The 26,128-nt window shown below is 34.8% G+C and overlaps 1 protein-coding gene and 1 long non-coding RNA gene across 3 annotated transcripts; one reads left to right on the plus strand and one right to left on the minus strand.

The window, feature by feature from the left end:
• Positions 1–1,828: 1,828 nt before the first annotated feature.
• Positions 1,829–3,381, minus strand: LOC138328799 (uncharacterized). Its single transcript, XR_011209358.1, has 3 exons — positions 2,769–3,381; positions 2,428–2,499; positions 1,829–1,931 (listed from the first exon to the last, which is right to left on the minus strand). It is a non-coding gene; the product is annotated as an uncharacterized lncRNA (long non-coding RNA).
• A 2,919-nt stretch (positions 3,382–6,300) lies between these two features.
• On the plus strand, positions 6,301–15,627 carry LOC138329479 (lysosomal aspartic protease-like). 2 transcript variants are annotated; one of them, XM_069276503.1, is made up of 9 exons: positions 6,301–6,460; positions 6,958–7,108; positions 8,193–8,316; positions 8,675–8,793; positions 9,109–9,308; positions 9,851–9,973; positions 10,173–10,320; positions 10,688–10,786; positions 15,101–15,627. In XM_069276503.1, the coding sequence occupies exons 1-9, from the start codon at positions 6,399–6,401 to the stop codon at positions 15,263–15,265; spliced, it is 1,191 nt and encodes a 396-aa protein (XP_069132604.1). In that variant the 5' UTR covers positions 6,301–6,398; the 3' UTR covers positions 15,266–15,627. The 2 variants fall into 2 exon arrangements, with proteins under 2 accessions (XP_069132604.1, XP_069132603.1); XM_069276502.1 differs by lacking the exon at positions 15,101–15,627 and adding an exon at positions 11,762–14,619.
• The last annotated feature ends 10,501 nt before the right edge of the window (positions 15,628–26,128 follow it).

A 26,128-nucleotide genomic window follows, 5' to 3' on the forward strand; every position in this document is an offset into this window, starting at 1 on the left:
GGCATCAATATCCCACAAGTCATATGTACCAGTCCTGCCTCACCCTTTAACGATCTCCTTACAGCCTGGAGAATAGTGGTGCGGCGGCTGAGTGCTGTTCGATCCCTTAACGTACCCATCTACCTCATACCGCCACTGTTCATATGTGGTATCCGCCTTACCTTTCTCCCCGGAGAACGTAGACAGCCTAGGCATCTGTTGGTGAACTGTTATAGTTCTGAGTAGGCTTCTGTATGGGGTTCTACCCGAGGCTGACTAGTCTGTTGCTGGTTTGCCGATTCCATTTTGCTCCTTGCAAATTCGAACATCCCACAGTTTCCAGGTCAGCAGGCGACTCAAACTTGGGCTTCACTCCTAATTTGGAGAAGGCATCTAACAGTGCTGCTCCCTTCATCACTCGACTCCATCTCTTGCTGTTGCTGTTCCTCCACTGCTCGATTCTCGGAATCTGGACATCTTTAGTAAATTTGAGGGGTATTTAGAAGGACAAATGCCAATAATTAGAGATACAATATAAAACAATACAAAATGAACCAAGTCATACGCACTGAAAATCAAAGTCTGAATAGATCAAAAATGCTGCGCGCAATGACAGAATTGGCTGGAATATAAGCAAATGTACACAAATTTCCACCAAAATAAACATTCGTGTAACAAGGCAGTGAAATAAATATGAGTCTAACACCTGCAATGAAGATGAAATAAAGGAAGACAACTCAGCACATATATATCAAGTGATAGAATAACACGCATATACCTGTACTACCTAACCTGCAAAAGAACACAAGGTACAAACACAGAACACTGAACATGTAACACCACAACACCCGTTTTCTCACACATACAATACATGTAATGTACACAGGACTGTGTCTCTGTTGTAGTCAGGTGTTGTCAGGAAAAAAACTATAAATCCTATCCAAAAGACGTTCCCAAAAAAACAAGTACCACTATAATTTATAGCAAAGGAAAAAAAAAACTAAGAGAAATAACAAAAAAAAATAATTTAGCGAAGAAAGTATCACTAACTGTCTGCCAACAAACCCGAAGTCTAATTGACAACAAAAAAGTTCAAATTAGTAAAGTGTAAGCAAAATGAAATTAGAAAAAAAAAGTATTTCATCAAAGTTTACATGATATATAAATGACTAGTAGCACAAAAAAATCAAGTTGACCAAAGAATTATCAAATAAATATGTAAATCAATATTAAAGAATAAATTTCCTATTTAAATGTTTCAATCACAGCTGGTTAACTTTATAATAAATGTTCTTTTCACAAATCAAGCACTTCTGAATCCTCCAACTGAATCACATGTAATTATAATGTATATGCATAAGGATACATGTGAACTGAAAGTTCGGGGGTCAAGGTCACATCTGCAATCATGGTTAATCAACAGAGTAATACTTTACAAAGTTCCATGGTCACCTCACTGCGGTGGTCTATCAATACAGTAATAATGTAAAGTTCAGTCTTGATCAACATCACCTACCGTATGCTGTATCACAAAGCGAGTGGACATCATCTGGCATCGGGTTCACCTCCATATAGAATTCAAGGTATATTCCAAATGAAATATATGTATGTCCAACAAGCTAACTATATATCCAAACACAGGACTATATAGGCACTGCACAATTCACATCAACTTTTCCATCAGGAATATATGGTAACTTGAAAACTCCAACTGAATTCCTCTCATGTTCCATGCAGGTCCCTACATGGGCGCCAATTTGTAACCGGGTTGCGAACTGGATCTTAGCAATTGAAACTCAGGGACAACCGGGTCGGGTTTCACTGGTATTTATTCACCATAAATATTGTACTGCCTGCATGTGGGTTCAGTTGGTCCATATACAACAATGGATGTACGTATATGTATCTGCTTATTGATATAGATATAGATAGATAGACATGTAGATAGAACCCTGAAACATATAAATAAAAGTACATTAGGATCGCTACCATAACTAACATACAATACTAAACGTGTACACTAGACAAGTTATCCCTATCGAAATATCACAGTTATATAGATACAAATACATAAGTAAAACTTTATAATTTCCTATCAGTAAAGGTAGTAACCATTACCTTACAACCATGTATTAGCATGATAGATAAAGAGAAATATTTACTCTATACTCTATAAATATACATAAAGAGTACAATATACACAAGGGGAGGTAATCCGCTTGTCAGGTAACAAGGGGAAGTAACCCACTTGTTACGAACAAGGGGAAATAATCCACTTGCACACTTAACACCATTAAAACTAGTACAATATGGAAAATAGATATTATTCCAATATACACATAAATATACCAATTACAGTGGGTTACATATTATTGCAAATTCAATAATATCTTACTTTATCAGATTAATATACAAAGCATTTCTAACTATAATGTGTATGTTGCTTACCTCAACTATGGGTAAAGGGTTGCTTATGCTTATAATGTATACAGCACAATAGCAGACATCTACATGATTCCACTGAAATATTTATAAATAAATCAATCAGTAACAAGTATAAAACCATACACAATTACTTTTAAAACACATACACAAATTACACAGTTACTAAATTCATACTGGATTTAGAGATATAACAAATTTAAGTTACAATCTTTTTCGAATTCCACTCTATACAAAATGTATACACTTACTCAATAATTAATTGAATCAATCTACATTTCTTAATTACCATACTTTAGATACCAAAATAATATGTAAAAAGATAATATAAAAAGTATTAGACTTACATTTGGGTTTGTAGCTTATTGGCGCGTATCATGATATATATCTCCAAAAAGGGGAGATGTTGCTCCTTCCCCAGATCTCAAGCTACTGTCTAATTTTTGGACAAAGACTTTCCCTCCAAAAATATATTAACCAATAAAACAACAGGTCAGATAGGTCAGGTCAAGGTCAAACACTGGACTTTACTCTACATGCACCCAGGACATGGACAGTACATTTAATAGTGGACATTCACAAAGACAAGTCACATGACCATACATACTTCATACATACCCAGGTAAAATCTATTTATAGCTCACCAGGCAGAGTGAGTGAGCTCACTCTACATATATACATTACTTGTATATCACAGAGCACTTACCACACTCTGTGATACATAATTCAGTGAGACATCACATTACATTGACCTGAAAGAAATTACTTTAAAACAAACGAAATTAAAACAATATACAACCCATGTATCAATATACAATACAATCAAATTAATAAAATACAAATTAACTAATTAATAGTGGAATAGTCCACTTGGCCACATTATCATCATAAACTGATCAATTTTATATACTGTATGCATTGAAAATAAATGTTGATGAGTCTTTTTTTTCATATATATTTAAACCAGACACTTCATCTCTGTTTAACCATGTAGTAAAGTATACAGTATAATATCACGTCATAAGCTTAGAAATAAATTTTGATTGATATTATATGTATTGCCATAATCTATATTGAAATCAAGCGAAAGCTGTGTACATGTATATGTAGTTAAACTTACCGTGCTGACTAGTAGTATATATACGTACATGCATATTTAAATCATGGAGTGTCCCTATTCATGTTGTCAAGATAAATTGTAATCATAGATCTGTTAATCATACACACGAAATTCAATATTTTTATCATATATGTACAGATTGATTACTTTTTATATTTATTGTCAAAAGTTTAATTAAGATTATACACTTCATATCATTACTACAGTACATGTGTAAGTCTATGTACATTGTAAATGTGTTGAATATAACCAATCACTGCCATAGACAGGTGGGATTATGGTATGACTGTATATATGTATAACTCTAGCTCTAGGGACATAGGTCTGTCGTCATGGTCACCACGCCTAGGGCTTTTTTTCCCTTACCCCACCCAACCACCATAGGTGTCACCTTACCTTTCATGAGCTGATGATCACTCAAGCGTCAGGTCAGGTATACCATATGTATTTCTTCACTTAATCCTAGGGGGGTACATTTTAGCATTCAATTCAATTGATAGCATGCTGATGCTGTGTCAGCTTGCCTTCTGTATCTGTATCATAAATTAGAACAGTAAGTATATCAGCCTCCCTGACTCCATATATATGGTTTTGTTTTCAAATAGAAATAATAAACCTACTGTATTTTATCAAAACGCACTTGTTCTTTCAATAGAAAATGGTTGTTATAATTTCATAGTCTTCAAATTAAAGATAATCTATAAACATTTTGTCTCTTGATTTCTTTATTTCGATAGGTAAATTGTATACCACATTGTAAGTCCATTATGCATGCGCATCATTCAAGAGGCCCCAAATCGGATCCCCTCGGAGAAATTTCCCATAATCTTCGGAAATATAACACCTCGTGATATATTTCCGAAGATTCACGGAAATTACTCCAAGATGTCGCGATTGCTAGAAGCCAAGACGTACACACGTACGGCAATAGTTTTTTTTAATCATGAAAGCGGTCTGCTTTAAAAAGAAAGTAAATGGTATTTGTTTTAGAGTCAAATTTTAGAACCGAAATATCATTGAAATGGGATAAGTAACAAATTAAATACCTAATATTAATTTAATAAAGTTACATTTCTAAGGCTTATACATATTATTTGATTTTAATTGTTAAAACTATTCCAGATAATTAACTCACAAGAAAGCAAAAAGTCAATACAAGAAGATTTGCTGCAACTCACACATTGGAGTGAGACTTGGCTACTCAAATTCAACGAGGACAAGTGCAAGTCATTACACGTCGGGAAACACACTGGAGAGAACACTGGATATGTGCTTTATAATACAACATTAGAAGAAGTGGAAGAAGAAAGTAAAGTATGACCTTGGGGTCATATTTGATAAAGAGCTTACATTTGACAAACACATAAGCGAAAAAGTACAAAAAGCAACTTCAATTTTCGGTATGATCAGAAGAACATTTAAGTTCCTAGATTCTAAACTATTTATTCCACTTTACAAATATGCAAGTGTTGTCTGGAGACCATATAAAATGAAACACATTGAACAGTTGGAAGGAGTACAAAGAAAGGCGACTAAACAACTACCGGGAATGGATAACCTATCTTATCCTGAGAGGCTTAAGAAGTTAAAACTCCCAACCCTGAATTACCGACGTGTAAGAGGTGACATGATAGAAACGTACAAGGCAGTTGCAGGGAGATACGACAAAGGAGCAACCCAGTTCATAAGGATGTGGTCCGACACATCAGAGAGATCTAGCACTAGGACAAACTCGCTGAAAATATTCCCCCCAGCATACTAAAACATTGATCAGGAAGAACTCATTCTCCGTTAGGATAGCTTCAATATGGAAAAACCTACCAGACCATGTCATTACATCTAAGACATTGGACACCTTCAAAAACAGATTGGACAATCACTGGAACGAACAGGAAATCAAATACACATATACTATATAAATTATTTTATTTTAATTGTTAAAAATATTATTAATATAAATCATGTTAATCCGCTTAACCTGCCTATGTTAATAGGCCTTTTGCCCGTCCATATATAATTATAATTAATTATACATATTTAATATATATTTTCACTAATATATATTAGTGAAAAAATAATAGTATCTATAGGCAAGCTTAGCGCGCGACTATAAGATGTCTGATACATATGTATAGTTTAAAAGTTTCCAATATACCTCACATGCGAAAAGTTTGAAGATGATTGTCAAATATAATAAATCAACATTGTAAAGACTAAAATGATATGAATTATCGTGCAAAGTAGGAAGAAAGTGTAACAGTGGAGTTAAGATTTAGCACGTCATTTTAAGCAGTAATTTCTAGGTTCAGATTGTGATGGCCGTGTGAATGTGTGATTAGGGGATCTGGGCCATATAAATTTAAGGAATTAGACAAACTTCAAGAAATCTAGAGAAAATTTATTTCCTTATCATTCTAGTGGTTGAATGAAACATGCATGGATCAATGGAATACATGTTAGCTCTTTATTTTCTTTTTGAAATTAGGAAAAAATAAACGTGAAACTACTATATGCTAATATATATATCAGTTGATTCCTGTCTGCAACGAAAAAAATCGATACAAAATTGACACTATCTGTTTATAATATTGTTGCCCTTGGGTCCGCGTGTCGAACCACTCCTGCTAGCAGCTGGTTGATCATATGAATTCTGGCACAAGGGGAACAACTCTATTGCACTCGTCACACAGCATGTGTGTCATATGACGAATCTCGTGACTTCCATATCAGGCCCCGCTAATGCATATATACGCATCACTATTGATGGTGTGTTGTATGTGATTAAAGTATACATGCTCGGGGCGGAAGAGTTTATATAGTTTGCGTACACTTGGTTTGGATCACACGAAATCTCAAGATGAAGGTGTTGTGTATTTTCGCTTTGTTGGCCGTGATAGCTTGCAGTTCTGCACTACACAGGTAAAAATCACTGTTGAACGAAATATCTCACGATTTTTCGATGAAGTCTCTGCTTTGTACAAAATTTGACGGCTCTTTGTTATGATTCCTAACGAACGTAATATGATGCAGTAGGCCTACCATGTCGATCTTTGTGACTTCTTGTCGAATCAAAAGTACGCCTGAACAGCTGATTGTAGCACTTCTAATCGAAATAAATGTTTATTTCTAGGCCTAACGTTATAGGCCTAATGCATTAACGCATGCATCATTAGCATGCATCCTCATCGTTACTATTGACGTATGGAGATAAACCAAAGAAGAAGAAGCACTTGCATTTTTTGACACTTCGTAATGCATCAACAGTGTCTCGCCATGCTATAACCTCTAATTTTGTTTGAGCAGGCTGTCACATATATATTTGAATTAAATCATTATTAGAACTGAACTACTTATCATTTATCTAGAGATGTATAGGTTAGATAAATAATTGTTGAGTTTTACATTTTCTCCTGCAGAATCAAGCTTCACAAAGTAAAGACAGTGAGACGTACCCTACAGGAGGTTGGAACGAGCATCAATCTCCTGAAGAACAGATATGCTGGCATGTTGGGTAAAGATGGACGTCTGCTCAGTCCAGACCCAGAACCTCTCTCCAATTATATGGATGTAAGAAAATACAATATTGATACAAATTTTATATTTTCATAAGAAGTGCGACTACAGCAATTTGTGATAGTGCATAATAGTTACAGTGTAGCGGGATTGGACTGGGTCGATCATTGGTGACCAGGTAGCTCATTCGGTAGAGCACTCGGCTAGTGTTCGAAGGGTCCCGGGTTCGAATCCCGGTCTGGCCGCTACATTTTCTCCTCTGCTGTTACAACAGTTATAATACTTAATAAGCAGACCAATTAAATTATATAGGCAGCCTATACAACTTAATTGGTCAGCTAATTAAGTGCTGGCTGGTAGTATGCATAGAAATGTTAGTTTTAAACATAATTTATTAATGTGTGCTATTAAAGCATATGTGAATAGAGAATTTCAGTATATATGGTGTGAAAAAAACAGCATCAGAGCTACAATCGTCTTCTATTTTACATTTTCAGAGAAAAATAGAAGATACTAGATAAACCATTGTAACTGGTATTCATGTTGAATGAGATACACGTTAATAGCCTTCAATTAATATGTACACACATGTACAGGGATGATAAGATTATAAGTGCATAGTAGTGATATGTTCATCACTTGCACTTGGAATAGTGTTGAGTCACAAGGGGACATTTTACTTATAATTGGTTACAATGTCCCTTTCCTACTAAAATGTTGAAGGTTCACTAACCTTCATAGTTCATTCTGATTCATACAGTATTATTTTTAGTGTGCTACAAATGAAAAAAAAATCCTACTGGTATGTCTTATATGGATCAAAATTTTCTGAGCTAGTTTTCATGTAGAAAAGCCAATTTCCTTGTTCCTGAAGGTTATATGATCTAATGAAATTTGAATTTATAGAAAAAAATATGTACAGTATAGCTTAATATTTAGGTGGTTATGGGAATTAAAGGCTATCAATGATAAAAACTCAGACACAGATTATGTTTGCTTCATACTTACACTAAAAGGGTTTATATTACATGCATTCTCAAATGACCCTAGCTGTTAAGAGGACATTAAACGAATACATGTAAAACCAAACCAAATATATAAAAAGGATTAACACTTTAAAGGTCTTTATTGATTTCAGGCTCAGTATTATGGAGAGATTTCTATTGGAACACCAGCCCAGGACTTTAAAGTGATCTTTGATACTGGATCCTCTAACCTGTGGGTACCCTCCAAGAAGTGCCACCTTTCAGACATCGCCTGTCGTAAGTAATATTACCACAATAGAAATGGGAATTACATGTGCATACAAATTCACAAACACTTAAAAAAATTAATGCTATGTTAAGATTAGATAGAATTTATTTATTAATTAAAAAATTACATTATTTTCCCAATCAGCTTCACATTTTGTTATATAATTATGCCAGTATAACCATGTTGCTGGAGTGCAGAATTCATCTAATTGTAGGTCTTGAGAATTTAATAAATTTTTGGAGAGAAAAATGATAGAAATTTCCTGTTTCAATGTAATTTTCTCAACTCCAGTCTCCTAATGCAAACATTACAGAGGTTTAGACAGTAATAGTAATTTGTCGTTCTAAACCTGTACCTATTTTGCAGTACTTCACAACAAATATGACAGTACCAAATCCAGTACTTACAAGAAGAATGGTACAAACTTCGCTATCCGCTACGGAACTGGAAGTCTTACCGGATTCCTCAGTACAGATTCTGTCACAGTATGTAAATACATATATATAGGATGTTCCTGAGTTATTTTACATGTTTAAGATCTTGGCATATCTCTGCATTGAGCTATGTTTAATTCTTAAAATTGATAATGATACTGTATATGGCAAAGTGATCTCCCTACTCCTCCGCTTCTGATTATAGGATCACTTGTATATGTTATCTAGACTTGTAACTTATTTCTGATTTATATTCGCTCCTGTTTGGAGAAAACATTTGTATGTGTAGCCAGGTACCCTAATTCAAGACATAACACTGTCAATGTGAGATATACGTTTGAAATATTTTCCTGATATTTACTTCAGATTGGAGACATAACTGTAAAGGATCAGACTTTTGCTGAAGCTGTCACACAACCTGGCATCACTTTCGTCGCTGCCAAGTTTGATGGAATCTTGGGTATGGGCTACAAAACCATCTCCGTTGATGGAGTAACACCCGTGTTCTACAACATGGTTCAACAGAAACTGGTGGACAACCCAGTCTTCTCATTCTACCTGGACAGGTAAGTAGTTCAAAGGTCAAACATTCCAACAATGTAACCAATTTAGATCATTTGATGAATAAAAGTATACATGATAGATAGAAAAATTCATCAGAGGCATGGAAATAGAAGCATACATAAAAGATTGAAAGATGCATATTTTTCTTGATCGATAAAAGGTTGTTGTGACTGTATTGACTGTATAGTGGTCATTTTGAAACATAATTGTGTAGTAACAGTTTTCCACTACAAGGCCTATTCTAAACTTTTCTTCCACCAGCTGTGCATTGAGCTGAAATTTTCTAAAAGTGATACTGAGATGGCTTTGACAAAGTGTTGTTATTCTTCGTGTTGGTGTATAATCCATGATGACAGCCATACACAGCTGTCACATTGAACAGCATACTGTAAAAATGGATATGTAGTATCTAAAGGTATGAATGGCAAATTATTTCATGTGTTTAATTAAGTTTAGTATGGTATCAGATTGCCTGATATCTGTATATAAACACTACATGTATATGAATGTAAGGGTAAACTGCAACTGCTACAATTGTTTATAGAGACCCAACTGCATCAGCGGGTGGTGAACTGATCTTGGGAGGCAGTGACCCTAAACACTACTCTGGCAACTTTTCCTACGCAACCATCACACAGAAGGGTTATTGGGAGTTCAACATGGGCGGGTAAGTCTGGTTACAGTCAGTGAAACCTTTTAAATAAAGCACTCTTTTTTTCATCTTTTTTTTTTATCGTAAAAAAGATTGGTATGGTTTGAACTGCACTATCTATGGTATTTTTAGGTCATCTCACCCTCAAAGGTGTTCTAAAAGCTTTAATTGTCTAATATCAGTATCTGTATTGATTTGATTATTGTTTTCCTAGGATCCAGGTAAATGGAAAGCCATCATCTTTCTGTAAAGGAGGCTGCAACGCTATCGCCGATACCGGAACTTCCCTTCTGGCAGGTCCCACAACAGAGGTTGAGGCCCTGAACAAAATGATTGGAGCTACACCTTTGGCTGCAGGAGAGGTAACTATCTTTATAAGAGGGACGCTTTTTTGCTAGATAAAGGGCGGACAACAATCTTTCTTTACAGGAATAATATACTAACCTTTTTAAAAGACACAACTGAAAGACTCTGTAGCCAAGAAGGTAACTACTAGTATCTTAATAACAGAAAACACAAACAATCCAAGGTAGATAACTCTATTTGTTGCGCGGAATGTGAAAGTCCATGTTAAAGACACATTACTATGCTTAATTCTTAGAATGCAACTAAATTTGCTTATAGAGGAGGGGAGTTAACTATCCTCCTGAAAGGGGAGGTAACTAATCTTATTCCAGGTGTGATGTTACAACTCACCATTTCTAATACACCACACATAATCTATTTCAGTACACGGTCGACTGTGACAAGGTATCAAGCCTCCCACCAATTTCTTTTATGATCGATAACCAGATGTTCACCCTGCAAGGAAAAGACTACATACTCCAGGTAAGTTCAGTTTTACTTTAAATCTTGTGGCAGTTTCATATCCTTACTATTGGTTTTCATTTTCTGCTTCCTGATTTTGCAACTTAAAATTTACTAATTACCAATAAACTGAATTCCTGATTGTGAAGATTGAAATTTGATTTCTAACATGGTAGAAGTGTCTTTGTTTTGTGGTAGGTGGATTATTGAAAATTACCTATTTCGAATGTTTATAACAAGAATAATTGTAAGGATTTTGTACATTGCAACAGATATTTTCAAGACTTTTTAATATGCCTTGCTGTTTCATCTTTGCAGCTTGAATCTCAAGTTAGATTGTAACTTAGTTAAGATTTGACCCAGATTTGTTTGTTGTGCATCTTCCTTGGTTTGGAGAACACTCATCTTCTGTTTCTGTCAAGATTTGACCTGAATTTATATGTATTGTAAATGTCCTCAATGGACCAGAGAATACTTCATCTCCTAATTTCTTTTAAAGATGCTCCACCGCTGACAAAAGGTATTTTTTCACTATCAAAAACAGGAGCAGATGATTTAGTATTTTTCTTCTGTTACAAAAGTTACTTACTTTACACCATTACCACCATTGAAAAGTTTGAGCTTCTTATTTTACTTCAAGTTAAAAATATAAAAAATAATTAATTGCATCCCGAAAAAATTCAGTGGCACTATATTCTATATGAAATGAAGTACTGATTGCGCAAGCACCAAAGGCGAAATAATTTATTTTATATTATTTTTTTGTGTTAATTATGCATATATATACACGATTAAACACAAATTATTGTTCGAATGATGGATATTATTTATGCTCTGTCGGCGGTAGAGCATCTTTAAACGTATGTTTAAATGTTGAATTTGCATACTAGTAGTTCCTGCTTTTTGCACATGATTGTAGGGAATCTAGGGATAGATTTGAATTGTCTGTTCACTCCTTCCCTCGCCTATCCTGTATGTATGTATTCCTTTTCACAGGTAAGTCAAATGGGTGCTCACATATGTGTCAGTGGATTTGTAGCTATCGACGTTCCTGCTCCTTTGGGACCTCTCTGGATCCTTGGCGACATCTTCCTTGGACAATTCTACTCTGAGTTTGACTTGAAAAACAACAGGGTTGGATTTGCAAAATCTGTAAACAGCAGCAGAAGTTCAGATTTCAGAGAGCCCCATTTTGGCAGGAAGGAGCAAAATGTCCACAACTGGAACATACCAAGATACTAGGCTGCACATTCCTTTTGCTATATTGAACTATAGCCAACAAGCATTTTATCTACAGCAAATAAAACCCTTGCTGCAAATAAGACCCACCCACCTATTATTACCTATTTCTAGACTTAAAAGGAGGGGGGGGGGGGGTCTGAAAATTCTACACCCTCCCTTTCCACCCCCCCAATTTTTTTATCTCTTTTTCTTGGATGGGAGGTCTTTTTTGCTGTGAAATATGGTCCTCTTTAAAAGAGCATGGTCTTAACACTTTGTTATATAAAGCTATCACCTCATGGGTGAAATACAAAATGATATTAGCATAAAAGAAGTCCTTTAATTGTTTAAGGGTCAGGTTTAAAAGCATCTGATAAAACTTACTGTTGGCTTCAGTCAAATATTTACAATTCCTTTCCTACACTTCCAAGCATAAGAGTTAGGAATTCATGTAACTTATTTTTTTAGATTGATAAACAATCTGATCTCGTATTAATACAAATATATATGTTTTGAACATAATAAATGACCACCTGAATATTATGTAAGGAATCAATGATGAACATGTCTGTTGTAGCACTTAATGTTAAAGAATGTAATTAATACAGTAGTCTAAGAAATGTCTCTTACAAAAAAAGACATTGTAGTCTAGACAGTCAGAAGAAGGTAATTTCAGCTTTTGGATTTGATCTGATCTAAGGTTTGAGTTTTCATCAATGCAGTCATCTGTAGATATCTAAAACTGATTAATCTTCAATATAACTTCTCATAAATGTTCTAAAGAGAACATAATTTACAATATTCATAATATTAACCATCTCTGTCCAAATTTTCGGCTTCATAGCCTTCGTCATGGAAATTAACTGCAGTCTACTATTCAAGCCACTATCTTACTACCATCTTGTTTTTAGAATTATTTTTAAAAACAAGATGGTAGCAAGATGGTGACTTAACATTAGACTGCAGTTAATTTCCTTGGCAAAGGCTATGAAGCCGAAAATTTGGAGCAGAGGCGGGAAATAATATGAATGTGATTAATCTTCTGTAAGGTACTCTGTTAAATAGTCTGTGCAGACATCCTGACCAGTAGTTTACTTGACCTTGGGCTGTGATCAGGTTTAACCTTCATCAGCTATGCCATCACTGAATGTGATAATATAAAGATCAATTTGTTTATCTATGTAAAAATTATGGATAAAGATCTGAAATTTTGTATTTATTTACATATTTATTTCTTATTGATTTTAAATACTTACAAGAACATACACTTTATACGTTTCCAATTTAAAGTTCATCCTCGTAAAATTGGTTATCTTTTTAGTCCTACACTCCAAACCTTCTACTGTATTTGGAATTTTCTTCAAATATTTTCATGTTAAGGATGAATTACTTTTTGTTTTAATTTGCAAAAGATGAATTGATAGAAGTGCTTGATATGTTATTGTGTTTTTTCCTATTCAACATTTTCATTTATCATATGTTATATATGTATATATAGTGCATTGGTTTGTTGGTTGTATTTTGTAACAAGAAAAGAAATTATCTGGTTTTTAAAAACATTAATTGTATGATATGGCAGATATCAACTTCCTAATTTAAAATATAACGTGTAATGTTGGTATTTGTTTTGAGAATTGGCTAGGGAGCTGTATTCATATGCTTTGATAGTCAGGTTATCACAGCTAGTAATAAAAGTGCTGCACAGTTAGCCATCATTTTGCTCTGTAATCTATGAATAACTCGCCATTGTAAAATGAAGGTAATCATTGTGACAAACATCTCATCTACTACTCATCAAGAGGGAATAGTTATCAGTAAGTGCAAAAGCCCCAAACATGAGTATAGTCCTCGAATAAGTACTATTTTCAATGTGACCAGATTTTAATCTGTCCTGTACAGTCAGACTTGATTGTCGTGTGAGTTTAGGACATGGATGATAACCCATTATTTATCATCCCTGGGTAGATTGGGGCAGGTTCAATGTCATTGTCCTATGGATAGTGAATATAACATAATCTGTTAAGGATCTGTCTATATATCTAGTTGATATCTAGTTGATGTGCACGTCTCAACGTGATCTGCTGATTAAGGGAATTTTACCTGTGACTTGTGTAGATAGTGAGATAAAATATCTAGTAGTTCTAAATATTAGCATGAATAATCTAGAATGTTTCATATGTGTAGAATTCTGATTCAAATTCTGATACATTGTAATTCAAATTACACATTGACTACAATGAACTGTTGGGGAATTTTTTATTGAACACCTTACAAAAATATTGGACCTTTGAAAAAAGCCAATTGCCATTTAGCTTTTGCAATATGGTCTTTCTCTTGCATGGGTTCACCTTGTGACTAATATATATCCTAAGTTTTCTGTTTAACGCTAATACAATATATCTAAAAATTGTTAAATAAACCAGTTCAAAACAAATTTGCACCATTCATATTTTCGAACAAGCAACCCTACCACTTTAATTTCCTACCCAAAGCCTTACTCCCGCACTCTCTTTTACTGTTTCTTTCAGATTATGTTTCCAATAATACATGCAATACTAATTTTACGTTTTCTTCTTTTGGTGACAGCTCTAACCCACCTGTTTGGCTCATTTCTCTTTCTTTTTTCATCAAGCTTACTAACAAAGTCCTTTATTTCAGTTATCAATGTTAGATCGATATAAACAGATTAACAAACATTTTAGAGGCCTTCCGAGAACCCCTTTCTTTAAAAATACTGTAAACATGGATATATACATGAGAGTTTCTTTTACTTTACACATTTCAAATATCATGATAATTGATAAACTTCTAAGCAATAAACATTTATTGTCAGTAATGTATGAGGTGAATGTTTACGTTACGGAATTATTAACTTAAATTTCTCACTGAATAAATTCCAATGTATACAGTATTTCACTTTTTTGCTCCTTCTTTTTTTGTTTTCTTTATTTAGTATTCTTTTCTATGCATATCTTCAATGGCGTTTCTATCTCGTGGCCCAGGAGACCTGTATAATGAAAATTGCATGACTCCTATACAATTAGGGTTTGTCTTGCATTTCATCCCGCATGGCTTCTTTGTCTAACCTGTATTGTCCCCGCTCTGATTTGTTAGGTTTCCCAGCAAGGACAGACCATATGCTTGAGTGGCTTTACAGGTATTGATGTTCCCGCCCCTCTTGGACCCTTATGGATTCTCGGAGACGTTTTCCTCGGACAATTCTACAGTGAATTTGATCTTGGAAACAACAAGGTTGGATTTGCCAAAGCTAGTAACTAAAATCTTACAAAACATGTACTTACTGAACTTGCATTCTTACATTTTTGGCGCATTTCGGTGTACAGCTTCTAATAACATAGATTGAGCTACTTATCGCAGTTATCAACCAAATGTTAACCCACCACACACGAAGCAGAAGTTATATACTGAATATAGTGTCTTCATATCATATTTGTGTTGGTTTATCGTTTGCTAGGCATTAACAATTTGACTTTTATTTCACTGATGTTTTTGGAATTCAATGATTCCGCGATACGCCATATTGTGATATTTAAGTGTTTGTTTAGTCTATTTTGTATGATGAATTTTTCTAGTTGAAGGTTCGATTTGTTGTTTCTGAGAATAAAATTGTCTTTAATATATTTTGTAGTGATGTTTGTTTCGATTATTTCAATGAAAGTCGCCTTCTATTGGCCATGGTCTGATGGCGTTTCTTTGGTTTGAGAGTCAATCATTGGACGATAGATTTGACCTAACGTCTAATCATGTTCGCAAACCTAAGAGAGTATACAGTCAGGTATAATCTTTCATTTTCATTCTGTGTCGCCAAAGTAATCCAAAAAATATTAGACATTAGACATTTGGCATTGATGAATTTTCGATAGGCACATGGATCTGAGAATTAGTTACGGTTTATATCAATATGGACCCACAATAGACCATTTTAGACGTTTCAAGGTTTATATCAATATGGACCCACAATAGACCATTTTAGACGTTTCAAGGTTTATATCAATATGGACCCACAATAGACCATTTAGGCGTTTCAAGGTTTATATCAATATGGACCCACAATACGTAGACCCTTTTAGACGTTTCAAGCGTCTAGATAAAAAATTGGTGACATTTGTATTATTCATAGAACTATACAATGTAAAGGATGAAGAGGATGATGAAGTTGGACACGATGTAATGTCTCAAAAGTGTCTCGTCGATCTATACATCTAACATTGTTGGAGTTAGACACAGCATAATGCCAGAGCCCTCAAAAGTGTCTCGTCGTGCTATACTTCTAACATTGTTGGAGTTAGACACAACATATTGTCTCAAAAGTGTCTCGTCGTACTATACTTCTAACATTGTTGGAGTTAGACACAACATTATGTCTCAAAAGTGTCTCGTCGTACTATACTTCTAACATTGTTGGAGTTAGACACAACATTATGTCTCAAAAGTGTCTCGTCGTACTATACTTCTAACATTGTTGGAGTTAGACACAACATATTGTCTCAAAAGTGTCTCGTCGTACTATACTTCTAACATTGTTGGAGTTAGACACAACATATTGTCTCAAAAGTGTCTCGTCGTACTATACTTCTAACATTGTTGGAGTTAGACACAACATTATGTCTCAAAAGTGTCTCGTCGTACTATACTTCTAAAATTGTTGGAGTTAGATACAACATAATGTCTCAAAAGTGTCTCGTCGTACTATACTTCTAACATTGTTGGAGTTAGATACAACATAATGTCTCAAAAGTGTCTCGTCGTACTATACTTCTAACATTGTTGGAGTTAGACACAACATAATGTCTCAAAAGTGTCTCGTCGTACTATACTTCTAACATTGTCGGAGTTAGATACAACATAATGTCTCAAAAGTGTCTCGTCGTTCTATACTTCTAAAATTATTAGAGTTAGATACAACATAATGTCTCAAAAGTGTCTCGTCGTTCTATACTTCTAACATTGTCGGAGTTAGACACAACAAAATGTCTCAAAAGTGTCTCGTCGTGCTATACTTCTAACATTGTCGGAGTAGGTATTTAGATGCTCTACAGTAACAGAAGTTGGATCATTTATACGAAGACAATATGTACTCGTTGTAGTTTATACTGAAGAAAGTATCCTTTGGCTTAAATTGTCACATTTACGCCTTTAAGGGTATACTTACAAACCGAGGACTTAATTGCTGCATTTCTGTACAAGGTATAAGTGACAGAAAAGGAGATTTCGAACTCCAATAAACAAACATGTGGTTGATAAAAATCTAGGCAACGATCATCCTCGATAATCCAGGGTTTCCGATCATTTTCGATCTCTACACTATCTCACAGTGAAATTGAAGGCAACTCAGCGGAAAACATTTGACCAATCACAGGCTAGCAAAGATTTCTTTTGAAGACTACAGAGACAGACGCCTAACATCAAAGCCACACAGTCAACCACAGTATACCGTTATACGACTCTTTTAATGTACATCAAATGACTAAATTACCTGTTCTATGCTGTTGCCTCCAGTTTTACTATCAGATAGTCCAGGGGTGTAGAATACGTAAGTGATCGGAACCCCTGGAATATCGAGGATGGGCAACGATAACATCGAATTGAAGGTCAGTTGTTATCGGATCAAGACTGACCTTGTCCAGTTATAGATGTGACTGACCTTGTCCAGTTATAGATGTGACTGACCTTGTCCAGTTATAGATGTGACTGACCTTGTCCAGTTATAGATGTGACTGACCTTGTCCAGTTATAGATGTGACTGACCTTGCTTCCATCAGAACTTAACACTGCAGTAATATAAGTGCTAAGAGTGATACCACACGTCGACTGATGTATTATCGTAATCATAGATAAAATATGTCATACATTTATTTTCTGCATCCAACATATAGAAAATAGCCACATGGTGATAAACTAGCACTAGAACAACTGATACAATGAAATAGCATTTACAAAAACATAAATATAATTTACAAAATCAATCTTTTCGTCATGAGAGAGGATACCTATTCCCAACCAACCGGAGACAAATCAAAATTCGTTGTAGGCTACTGTGAATTAGTTTCAGGTACAGAAACCTGGTACGAATTTCCATCCAATTGTATGTATACATGTATTATTCGTACCATTGTTTGGAAACTAGTATGATAATGTTATTACGTGGATATAACGTCAGTAATAGTAACTCTCTGCAATACTATTTGTACATATACATATACTGTAAGGACACTAATCCTCGATACTCCAGGGGTTCCGATCACTTACGATCTCTACACCCCATCATGCAGGGTTTTTGCCAGCTGTTTTGGGAAAAGGACCCCGAGCAAAAATGGGGAAATTAGATAACAAAGAAAGTTTGGCTTCCGCATTTAATTTTACTGTCATAGGTATAATATAAGACATCATATTTGGGGTTTTGAATTAATTTAACTGCATTTGGGAAAATACGGACAGAATTTAGGAAAATAAAGTGCTATTTTTCAATTGGGAATGGGTCCTTTTACTGGACCCTATAAAGGCCTGGCAAAAACCCTGCCATGGGCTATCTCATAGTGAAATTGAAGGCAGTTCAGCGGAAAACAATTGACCAATCACAGACTAGCAAAGATTTCCTTTGAAGACTATAAAGATAGCGACGCCCAACTTCAAAGCCACACAGTCAACAACAGCTAGTCTACCGTTATACGGATTTTTTGATGTACATCAAATGACTAACTTACCTTTTCTGTTCTGCTGCCTCCAGTTTTACTATGAGATAGTCCAGGGCTGTAGAGATCGTAAGTGATCGGAACCCCTGGAGTATCGAGGATGTAGGACACTCGACAACTCGTTTATTAAATGTTACAAATTTTTGCATTTACTGCTTACCATTTATACATGCACTATAATTCGGTTTAAAAATTAAACCAGGAAAATATCAGCGGGATTTAATACGTCGCTATACAGGATCACATTCATCAATCACATCCTCGATACTCCAGGGGTTCCGATCACATACGTTCCCTACAACCCTGTACTATCCCATTGTAAAACTGGAGGCAACAGAACAGAAAAGGTAACAGGTAACCCCTGGAGCATCAAGGATGCAATTATTTTATTAAACATTTTTTTTGTAGGTTAAGCACCCTGTCAAAGTAAAATTGCTGAGCAAATTTGCATTTTGGACCTAATCTCATGCATAATGAAAATATATGTAGCAAATTTTGCAGCTCAATAATAGACCGAAATTTGGGTCGCTAATTCACTCAGCAATTTTAATTTTGCAGAATAATTTATTTCGAAAATTAATGTGTTGTTATCTGAACATTATATTGTATTGAGAATGTATATTATATTCTAATACTAGTCTGAAATTTTACTCTTGTGAGGTAAGAACGATGGTTTCTATATTTCATTTTCACAACTTATGGTGAGTAGGCAGCAGCTCTCCAGTTATTGACAGACTGACTGTGGATTGTTTTGTTTTTACATTTTCGTTGTAGATCTGTATAAAATACCATAAATACTTCAGATACTTTTTATAACTATTTCAAAACATTTTCAAAATCATTAAATTCATATATTTTTTTTAATTGTAGCAGAATCATGTGAAGCTTATCTGTTGATGGTTAGTAGGGAAAACTAGCCAATGGACTCTTGATAGCGAAGTTGAGAGATATGAAAAATGAATGGGATTTTTTCTGAATGAAATAATTGAAAAGGTAATCACGATAATCCAAACACTATATGTATATTGAAAAGGTAATCACGATAATCCAAACACTATATGTATTGCTGAGTTGTGTTCCAAGTCTATTGGTATTTGACAAACTGTACTCTCCGTCAAACGATTCGACAGTCTCTCTTATCTAATCGCTTTCCATAGCACAATATATCAGACATATATTTTATTCTGACATTATGGACGTCCTCTAGCTGTATTATATTGGCGATGAGTATCCTGGTCCAGAGCTACAATTAAGAGCACTTGTTGACAAAATTAGTGTTCGTTCAATGTTTTAGTTTACGGTAAACATATTTTATGGTTCTAAAATCCACAAGACAGAAGGATCAGGCAAAGGTTATTGCAACTTATAAAAAGCTTTCTCCTAATATACTATGAGATAGACAGATAGTCCAGGGGTGTAGGGATCGTTTGTGATCAGAACCCCTGGATCGAGTATCGATGATGATGGTCAATAGATTGTTTGCTACCACATTGTAAAATTTTTCATTAACATTCAAATTTCTTAAGTTGTCAAATACAACATTTCTGCCAATACTATAATGATTGTAGTGTAAGAAAAAATAACAGGCACTCTCACACTGATGACCACAGATAAAACTTTGATTGTTAGTGGGGTTTACACGAAATAAACCTTATCAACAGTCCGAATTGTATCCGTGGTCATAAGTGTCAGTTTAAAGAGTGTTTTGACTTCATTAAAGTTATAAGGATCCGGATACACCTTATAAGCATGTGGTACTACACTAATGATGATTATGCATAATTGAATGTGTTTCATAGTTACAGATGTGATGTCCTTACCACCGGATGTAGACCCTCATCATTATAAATATTTTGACATTTAAGGACAATGTCAATTCATGACTCACTATTTAGAAATTTGAGTGTTTTCATGCTTTATTTTACACGGAAATATTAAGAAATTAAAACGCGGAGATAAGAGGATGGTGAGCAAGGAAATATTTATGATAGAGTAAAGACACGCATAAGTATTGATAAAAATATCATTCTTTTATATTCGGTTACGATTAAATGTTTCCTTCCTGTACAATATTCATAAGAACACACAATTATGACAATCAATAAACATCGTTTATTTTAAGACGACTTTAATTTCATTGCGATACCGACATTAATTTCCATGATTTTATTAAACATTTCCTTTAAAATGATAAATATTGTGTCCTTATTTAAAAGTATAAATGTAGGTGGTGTAATTATCAATCTCCGTGTATTTCACTAGGATATCAGAATGTTACAAGAGCTCTAGTTTCTCTGGTTAAAAGTTAATATATACATTTAGTTAGACACACCATTGTCCATAAATTATTTTGAACGTTTTAAAACAGCATGTACGTCATTGAGGAATGGATCAAAGGGAACTAACTCGGATGAACCGGACACAATTGACATTTTCCCGATAAAATTACAAGGAGCCCATGGCTAGTGTTTTCTAATAACGTTGACATCCGTTGATTTGAAGAAAAAAAGGCAGAAAAAAAACACCAATTTTTTCAAGATGTAGACTTTAGCATCAACATACATAATTTTAGGATTTTAATCTGAACCACACAAATAATGTTATTTTCAATATGGCGGCCTTGGCATCCACCTTGAAATAAAAAAAAAAGGAAATAAGACTGTATCAAGATCATTCTAGTCAAGTGTCAACTCGATCTCACTGGTAAACATTGACAAGTTTGGATGAGGTCTTGCACTGGAATATTAAGTTACAAAGTGGCACCTTTGTTCAAATACTAGATATATCGTAAATGCTTTCCATTATATGCCATTATATATATGTATGGCTCATTTCGCTCGTTGCAAATCGAACAACACAACAACTTCTTGTCTGATATAAAACATTTAATATAAATAACAATCCAATTACAATTCCTTTTCTATAAAATAGAGTTAAGGTAAGTTTGGCAGATCTGGTTGACGACTTCGGTTTTGTCGTTCTTTGTTTTGAGCATGTTCAATCAGCATGTCCATGATTTCACTCTGGAATTTCTCTGGTACTGGTCTTTGTCCTGGAAAATAACAATGGGATGTAGATACATGTATACCTCAAAATCAGGTCATGTATACCTCAAGGTCAGGTCATGTATACCTTAAGGTCAGGTTGGTTAGTTACCTACAGCCTAGCATTACCGTATATAACGGTGAATGGTAAGTGTACACCAAAGTCATTGTACATGTGAAAAGTGAGAGCAAAACAAGTCTACCCCAGGGAACTTGCAAAGGATAGAAAGCCAAATATTATTTACGTTGAACTTTGTATGAATATCTACTTCGAATTATCCTTAATAGTTTTATTTCTCATTTATACTGGATGTGCTCATACTTACCAACTGCCCAGTAGTATATTTCCCAATCATTGCTCGGTGTGTTGATGAGGCGGTCATATAAAGTCAGCTGTTCTTCATCCATACCGTTAAGGTATTTGGCTGCAAATGTGCTGAAAATAGATAAGTATATTCATTAATTTATATTTATTGCAGAGTGAACTGAAAAGAAAAATTCTGCAATGCTTTTACACTTATCAGTGATTGCATTGGTTGGAGAAAATGAATGAATTATTTATTAATACTATATTCAAGATTCAAATGAATGAGGATTTGCATTATTGAACACCTTACAAAAATATTGGACCTTTGAAAAAAGCCAATTGCCATTTAGCTTTTGCAATATGGTCTTTCTCTTGCATGGGTTCACCTTGTGACTAATATATATCCTAAGTTTTCTGTTTAACGCTAATACAATATATCTAAAAATTGTTAAATAAACCAGTTCAAAACAAATTTGCACCATTCCTATTTTCGAACAAGCAACCCTACCACTTTAATTTCCTACCCAAAGCCTTACTCCCGCACTCTCTTTTACTGTTTCTTTCAGATTATGTTTCCAATAATACATGCAATACTAATTTTACGTTTTCTTCTTTTGGTGACAGCTCTAACCCACCTGTTTGGCTCATTTCTCTTTCTTTTTTCATCAAGCTTACTAACAAAGTCCTTTATTTCAGTTATCAATGTTAGATCGATATAAACAGATTAACAAACATTTATCATTTAATCTAGCGTGGTGTATATAGAGGCCTTCCGAGAACCCCTTTCTTTAAAAATACTGTAAACATGGATACATACATGAGAGTTTCTTTTACTTTACACATTTCAAATATCATGATAATTGATAAACTTCTAAGCAATAAACATTTACTGTCAGTAATGTATGAGGTGAATGTTTACGTTACGGAATTATTAACTTAAATTTCTCACTGAATAAATTCCAATGTATACAGTATTTCACTTTTTTGCTCCTTCTTTTTTTGTTTTCTTTATTTAGTATACTTTTCTATGCATATCTTCAGTGGCGTTTCTATCTCGTGGCCCAGGAGACCTGTATAATGAAAATTGCATGACTCCTATACAATTTGGGTTTGTCTTGCATTTCATCCCGCATGGCTTCTTTGTCTAACCTGTATTGTCCCCGCTCTGATTTGTTAGGTTTCCCAGCAAGGACAGACCATATGCTTGTGTGGCTTTACAGGTATTGATGTTCCCGCCCCTCTTGGACCCTTATGGATCCTCGGAGACGTTTTCCTTGGACAATTCTACAGTGAATTTGATCTTGGAAACAACAAGGTTGGATTTGCCAAAGCTAGTAACTAAAATCTTACAAAACATGTACTTACTGAACTTGCATTCTTACATTTTTGGCGCATTTCGGTGTACAGCTTCTAATAACATAGATTGAGCTACTTATCACAGTTATCAACCAAATGTTAACCCACCACACACGAAGCAGAAGTGATATACTGAATATAGTGTCTTCATATCATATTTGTGTTGGTTTATCGTTTGCTAGGCATTAAAAAATTGACTTTTTTATTTCACTGATATTTTTTAATTCAATGACTTCGCGACACGCCATATTGTGATATTTCAGTGTTTGTTTAGTCTATTTTGTATGATGAATTTTTCTAGTTGAAGGTTCGATTTGTTGTTTCTGAGAATAAAATTGTCTTTGATATATTTTATTGGTTTGAGAGTCAATCATTGGACGATAGATTTGACCGAACGTCTAATCATGTTCGTAAACCCAAGAGAGTATACAGTCAGATATAATCTTTTATTTTCATTGTGTGTCATGATTTCTTACGCCAAAATGATCCAAAAATATTAGATATTTGACATTGATGAATTTTTGATAGGCAACACATGGATCTGAGAATTAGTTACGGTTTATATCAATATGAACCAACTATAGACCATTTTAGATGTTTCAAGCGTCTAGATCAAAAATTGGTGAAACTTGTATTATTCGTAGCACTATATAATGTAAAGGATGAAGTAAGACACAACATAATGTCTCAAAAGTGTCTCGTCGTACTATACTTCTAAAATTATTAGAGTTAGATACAACAGAATGTCTCAAAAGTGTCTCGTCGTACTATACTTCTAAAATTATTAGAGTTAGATACAACAGAATGTCTCAAAAGTGTCTCGTCGTGCTATACTTCTAACATTGTCGGAGTAGGTATTTAGATGCTCTACAGTAACAGAAGTTGGATCATTTATAAGAAGACAATATGTACTCGTTGTAGTTTATACTGAAGAAAGTATCCTTTGGCTGAAATTGTCACATTAACGCCTTTAAGGGTATACTTACAAACCGAGGACTTAATTGCTGCATTTCTGTACAAGGTATAAGTGACAGAAAAGGAGATTTCGAACTCCAATAAACAAACATGTGGTTGATAAAAATCTAGGCAACGATCATCCTCGATAATCCAGGGTTTCCGATCATTTTCGATCTCTACACTATCTCACAGTGAAATTGAAGGCAACTCAGCGGAAAACATTTGACCAATCACAGGCTAGCAAAGATTTCTTTTGAAGACTACAGAGACAGACGCCTAACATCAAAGCCACACAGTCAACCACAGTATACCGTTATACGACTCTTTTAATGTACATCAAATGACTAAATCACCTGTTCTATTCTGTTGCCTCCAGTTTTACTATCAGATAGTCCAGGGGTGTAGAGAACGTAAGTGATCGGAACCCCTGGAATATCGAGGATGGGCAACGATAACATCGAATTGAAGGTCAGTTGTTATCGGATCAAGACTGACCTTGTCTAGTTATAGATGTGACTGACCTTGTCCAGTTATAGATGTGACTGACCTTGTCCTAGTTATAGGATGTGACTGACCTTGTCCAGTTATAGATGTGACTGACCTTGTCTAGTTATAGATGTGACTGACCTTGTCCAGTTATAGATGTGACTGACCTTGTCCAGTTATAGATGTGACTGACCTTGTCCAGTTTATAGGCGTGACTGACCTTGTCCAGTTATAGATGTGACTGACCTTGTCCAGTTATAGATGTGACTGACCTTGTCCGTATATGATAGTTATAGGCGTGACTGACCTTGTCCAGTTATAGATGTGACTGACCTTGTCCAGTTATAGATGTGACTGACCTTGTCCAGTTATAGATGTGACTGACCTTGTCCAGTTATAGATGTGACTGACCTTGTCCAGTTATAGATGTGACTGACCTTGTCCAGTTATAGATGTGACTGACCTTGTCCAGTGACCTTGTCTAGTTATAGATGTGACTGACCTTGTCCAGTTATAGATGTGACTGACCTTGCTTCCATCAGAACTTAACACTGCAGTAATATAAGTACTACGAGTGATACCACACGTCGACTGATGTATTATCGTAATCATAGATAAAATATGTCATACATTTATTTTCTGCATCCAACATATAGAAAATAGCCACATGGTGATAAACTAGCACTAGAACAACTGATACCATGAAATAGCATTTACAAAAACATAAATATAATTTACAAAATCAATCTTTTCGTCATGAGAGAGGATACCTATTCCCAACCAACCGGAGACAAATCAAAATTCGTTGTAGGCTACTGTGAATTAGTTTCAGGTACAGAAACCTGGTACGAATTTCCATCCAATTGTATGTATACATGTATTATTCGTACCATTGTTTGGAAACTAGTATGATAATGTTATTACGTGGATATAACGTCAGTAATAGTAACTCTCTGCAATACTATTTGTACATATACATATACTGTAAGGACACTAATCCTCGATACTCCAGGGGTTCCGATCACTTACGATCTCTACACCCCATCATGCAGGGTTTTTGCCAGCTGTTTTGGGAAAAGGACCCCGAGCAAAAATGGGGAAATTAGATAACAAAGAAAGTTTGGCTTCCGCATTTAATTTTACTGTCATAGGTATAATATAAGACATCATATTTGGGGTTTTGAATTAATTTAACTGCATTTGGGAAAATACGGACAGAATTTAGGAAAATAAAGTGCTATTTTTCAATTGGGAATGGGTCCTTTTACTGGACCCTATA

This window comes from Argopecten irradians, chromosome 8, assembly GCF_041381155.1.
Source record: "Argopecten irradians isolate NY chromosome 8, Ai_NY, whole genome shotgun sequence".
NCBI classification, from domain to species: Eukaryota; Metazoa; Mollusca; class Bivalvia; order Pectinida; family Pectinidae; genus Argopecten; species Argopecten irradians.